The sequence below is a fragment of the Mandrillus leucophaeus genome, unplaced genomic scaffold, assembly GCF_000951045.1.
Source record: "Mandrillus leucophaeus isolate KB7577 unplaced genomic scaffold, Mleu.le_1.0 Scaffold150, whole genome shotgun sequence".
Lineage (NCBI taxonomy): Eukaryota > Metazoa > Chordata > Mammalia > Primates > Cercopithecidae > Mandrillus > Mandrillus leucophaeus.
The window spans coordinates 3489919-3495030 of record NW_012101477.1 but is presented as its reverse complement, the minus strand read 5'-3'; the positions used below and the strand labels follow the sequence as shown (position 1 = coordinate 3495030).

The window sequence follows — 5112 nt, the reverse complement described above, 5'->3', positions numbered from 1 at the left end:
AGGGGAAAATGTTTCCTCTTTCTCCTTCTGACTAATAATAGCTTACAACTATTGATCTCTCTCATGTGCCAGGCATTGCACTAAGCCCCTTACTTCTAGTGTTACCCCTCCCGACACCTCACTTTTTTTTCTTTAGAGACGGAGTCTCACTCTGTTGCCCAGGCTGGAATGCAGTGGCATGAACATAGCTCACTGTATTTGAACTCCTGGGCTTGAAAGATCTTCTCACCTCAGCCTCCCGAGTAGCTGAGACTATAGGCACGCACCACCATGCCCAGCTTTTTTTTTTTCCCTCCCCTCCCTCCCTTCCTCCCTCCCTTTCTTTTTTCCTTCTTTTCTTTCTTTCTTGGCCTCAAGCCACCCAAATTCTCCTGCCTCAGCCACCCAAAGCACTGGGATTATGGGATAAGCCACCACACCTGGCTTCTTGTGTCCCTTTGAACCCTTAAAATAACACCGTGAAGTAGGTGACATTCCCATTGCACTGATAGGGAGACCTGGACTCAGAGAAACTCAGTATTTGGCCAACGTCACACATCCAGTGTGTGGCAAAGGTGGGGTGTGAACTCAGGCAGTTGTAACACAGTCACAGTGCCTTGCTCAATTCCAGACGTATGAGACTTCAAGCCCCTTAACATGCCACACAGCACACTAAACCCCTGAAGCTGAGCCAGCCCAGGTGGTCTCTGTCGCTTACAACCAAAACCACCTGAAATGTGATCTCAACCAGACAATAACCTCCCTGTACAGCTGGGCATGTGGGCATCTTACCTTTCCCCAAAGATTTGGCTCGGTTGGGTTTAGGAGAGTAGAGGGAACACAGGACTTTCCAGGGCCCATCGTGCTGGAGTGAGGCTTTCTCCGGAGTCACAGAGGGTTGCCTCTGCCCTTTCAAGAATGAGAACTTGAGCCCAGGAGTGGGGGACTCAGGGGAGGAGGTGTTTCTGCTAGGGCAGGGCATGGGCTTGGGAAGTCTCCCATTTCTCTGTTTGGTCTTCACCTCCATCTTTATTTCAGAGGCTGGAGCTGCAGGAGAAGCTGGGGACAGGTGGGGAGAGGAAGCTTGTCTTGGTCCAGGCCTGAGCTGCACCATATTCTCTAGGTTTCCTAGAGGTCCCTGCACCTTGGAGGCATCTGGCTCTTGTGAAACACCTGCCCTGAGGCCAGAGGCACAGTCCAGTGAGTCCTCAAGGACATTCATGTAGGAGCCTTGGGGCAGCCTTTCCGAGTTGTGGGTGGGTTCTTTATGATTGACCTTTCTTCTCAAGCCCAAATTGCAGGGCTCCTCCTCTGAGCTTTCTGGCTTCGTGCAAGCCCGATTTCCCAAGGAAGGTCCTTCGTTGGCCTCTGAGAGAGGCAGTATCTTTTGAGATAAGGGAGTTTCCTTAGTTACAGATATCTCCTCTCGTGCCCCAGAAGTACACCCACTGGATGTGCCCACCTCCCTACTGGGAGACTCTCCTCTGCTCTCTTGGGGAAAGCCTAGGAGAGCCACATAGTCTCCCTCAAAGTCCTGGCTGACTACCTCACCCATCCTGAAGGCCATCTCCCCACGCCGGGCTTGCTCCACCTTGATAAGTCCTGGATACTTGCTCCCATATGTCCTGCCCTTACCCTTGGCCAAACTCTGGGCCAAAAGCACCCGGTTGTCCGGAGAGCTGGCCTGGTGCAACTCTTGAGGGCTGCTCAAATCCAGTGCCTCTAATGGAAGGGGCCCCCAGGCTGGGCAGAGGGCATTCACTACTTGGGGTTGGTCATCCACAAACTCTGGGCTGGTTATCTTGGTCCAAGGCACAGAGGCAATCCCATTTTCTGATGCTACCAAGCAGTTGTGTAGGGGACTTCCCTCAAAGTCGCTGTTGATGGCCTCCAGCCATTCTTGGGTGAAAAGTATAGGATAGGCTGGCTCAGGAACAGGCTTCTTCTCCACTGTGCAGAGGTCCAGGGAGAGGCATTTGATCATGATGCAGACGGACTGCTCCTCCTGGGGCTCCACTTGGAGGTAGAAGTCACCCTGGCGCAATAAGAGAGGGTTGAGGGGAGCCAAGTGGACCACAACTTCATCCCTCAGACAGAGTGGCCAGCCCTCATGTAGGAAGAGGCAGTGGGAGTAGGGAGCCTGTGGAGAGAAGGGGATGGCATCAGAGAACCTGGCCCTGAAAGGCTCCACCCTTGGATCTACTCCATTCCCTCTCCCACGTGGAATCTGGAACAGGTCAGGGACTAGGATGAGGCAGCATTTAGGAGGCACTCACTGTCAAGGTTGTGCAAAGGTTGCCTCTCCTGCCCCACCCTCATCCTGGCCCTGACCTTGGAAATTCTTGCTAGCCTACTGACCTAAATGAGAAAGCTCAGAGCATTGTGCATTAGTTAGCAATCGGCTTTCCCAAGTGGTCCCCTTGCTTGGCTCATGCTCCCTTCCTCTCCCCATCTATCCAGAACATCTCCCAACCCAGCTCAAGCCTCAGCCCTCCATGTGAAAGCCAGGGAGACATGGTTTAGACAAAGGTCTATGTCACTAATTTGTGTAAATTGCTTAACTTCTTTGAGCCCCAATTTCCCTATCTGCAAATAGGATAATAATACATGTCAGTATTACTGGGTTGGTATGAGGATTAAGTGAGATTATACAGATATGCCTCAATTTATGGTGGGGTTACATCCTGGTAAATCCATCATAAATTGAAAATATCACAAGTCAAAAATGCATTCAATGTACCTAATCTACAGAACATCATAGCTTGTTTAGACTAGCCTATCTTTAAGGTGCACAGAGCACTTACATCAGCCTATAGTTGGCCAAAATCATCTAGCACAATGCCTATTTTATAATAAAGTATTGAATATCTTATTGAATTTGGATAGTGTACTGAGGGTGAAATAGAAACAGTATTGAATGAAAAGTCAGGAAATCTGACCCTGCCACTAACTTACTAGATGACTGTCCAGTTTTTCCTGACCCAAAGGTTATTCTGGGCCAGAATATTTATTATTTATTTGTTTGTTTATTTATTTCTCATTAATGGCTAACAACATGAAGGTTTATTTGTTTATTGTTTATTTATTTCCCATTAATGGATTACAACATGAAGGTTTTTTTTTTATTGTTTATTTATTTCCCATTAATGGATTACAACATGAAGGTAAAGTAAAACTGAAAAAAAAAATTTTTTTAACAGGAGTTGCCAGCAATTCCCTGTATAGGTGGACATAGCGGGTCATTCTGGAACAGGCTGTGACCCAAGTGATCCCTCTCAGTTGAGGCTCTCCACTGGGCTGTGCGGGACCAGTGTTCAACAGTGACACCATGTGGCAACAACAGAAACAACAGCTCCACTGGGCTGACAACAGGTCTTTCTTTAACTGGCTTTTGGAAAAAGAGTCTGAGTTCTGCGGATTGAGTAAGTCCCAGACAATCTTATGTAATTTGGATGTTTGTGTGGGAGATGTACAGAGAGTGAGACTGAATTTCCTGCTAATGAAGCAGGTGTTTCCTGGAATTATTGATTGGGGAAATAGTGAGATCTGACCCTAGTTATACCTTACGTTGATAAACCCATTTATATCAGTTATATTGTAGATTGGGCTGCCTCAGAGAAGCTGAATATCCATAAACCTTCATCAGTCTGTAGGTTTCTCGACCCTTTTAACTTAGCCCTCTTGGATTTGCAACATGCTTTCTCTCTCACCTTCTCATTGAATGAGAAAAAACATCCCAGCCATTTTTTTGCAAACAGCAAAGCACCATAGTGATGATGGCTTTGATCGTCTCACTTGACTTTCACAGTAACTCAGTTTGGTGTAGGCAGTTCAGGCATTATTATTCTCATTTTACAGATGATGCAACTGAGGCTCAGTGTGGTAAAACATTTGGCTCATAGCCACACAGTGAATAAGTATCATGGACCTGGACCTAGGTCTTCACATTTGAAGTCCGCTGTATCTGTCCCCAAGCCCCACCAGACTTATGTGAAGGTGGCTGCCTCTGGGTGATGGCGGCTGGAGAGGCAGACTTTGAGGCTGCCATGCTCTTATTTCAGATGGAGAAACAAGGAAGTGGGATAGTGATAGCCAATAGCTACTGGGCACTTGCTGCATGTCAGAGTCTGCCCTAAGCCATGTGTGTCATCTTCATGTGTTAGGTGCTGTGTTATTAACGTTTCTGCTTGACACATAAGGAAACTGAAACTCAAAGAGGTGACATGGATCTCCCAAGTTCACAGTGATAAGTTTGGATTTGAACCTGGGGCATCTGACCCCAGAAGCCATCCTGTTAATCCCACATGACTTCCCACTGCTCTGAGGTTGACAGATATTTGCCTATTGTTACAATTAGATGAAACTCACCTACAAGGAAAAATAAAGACGTGGAAAGGTTACCTTGAGGAAGGGGCCAGTGCAAATGAGGTTTAAATGGCCAACTAAGGGAAGTGGGCAATTGTGTAGCTTGTCAGGGAGAAGAAATAAAGATAGGAGAGCATCTGCATGAAATAGTGTCATGTGAAAGTGGCTGCAAATGTTTCCATGAGAAGCTCCCTTCTTCTCCAATACCAGTTCCCATGTATTGAGCTATTTCTATGAACCAGGCTCTGTGCTAAGCAAGTAAAATAGATTACCTCATTTTCCTTCTGGTTCCTAACCCTGGACTTTTAGCTGCCACATTCAATTTACTTGTACCACTGAAATGATGCACATAGTCCCCACCCTTCCTTGTTGCTTCTGATGAGCTGTGTCCCTGACAGGCAGTGAGTAACTCAGGACAGGCTGATGGGACCTTAGAACCTCGTTGTGATTCTTGAGGCTGGGGTAGCAGGAGGGTGATCATTAACAATAGAGCAGGGAATAGTTGGGAAACCCATGAAGGGAATGGCAAGTTCCTGCAGTGGACATTTGAGGGCTTGGTCTCCTCAGACTTCTCTCATCCTTTCCTTTTCTTTTTTTTTTTTTTTTTTTTTTTATTGAGAGTTTTTAGCACTTACATTTTTCTGGAAGTGTTTGTAAAGAAGTAAATTATTTCTGTTTAAAATATTTGAAAGAATTGCCCAATGTGATAAGCAGAATTCTAAGTTGGTCCCCCAGATTTTCTTTTCCTCTTTTTTCTTTTTTTTTTTT

At 46.4% G+C, this 5112-nt stretch overlaps 1 protein-coding gene across 1 annotated transcript in view; it reads right to left on the bottom strand.

Annotated features, from left to right (window-relative positions):
* Positions 1 to 5112, bottom strand: part of KIAA1755 (KIAA1755 ortholog) — a 43752-nt gene that overhangs the window by 36318 nt on the left and 2322 nt on the right. Inside the window, exon 4 of the mRNA XM_011975023.1 lies at positions 772 to 2119. Coding sequence (XP_011830413.1) covers positions 772 to 2119 — 1348 coding nt within the window. The remainder of the gene's footprint in view (positions 1 to 771; positions 2120 to 5112) is intronic.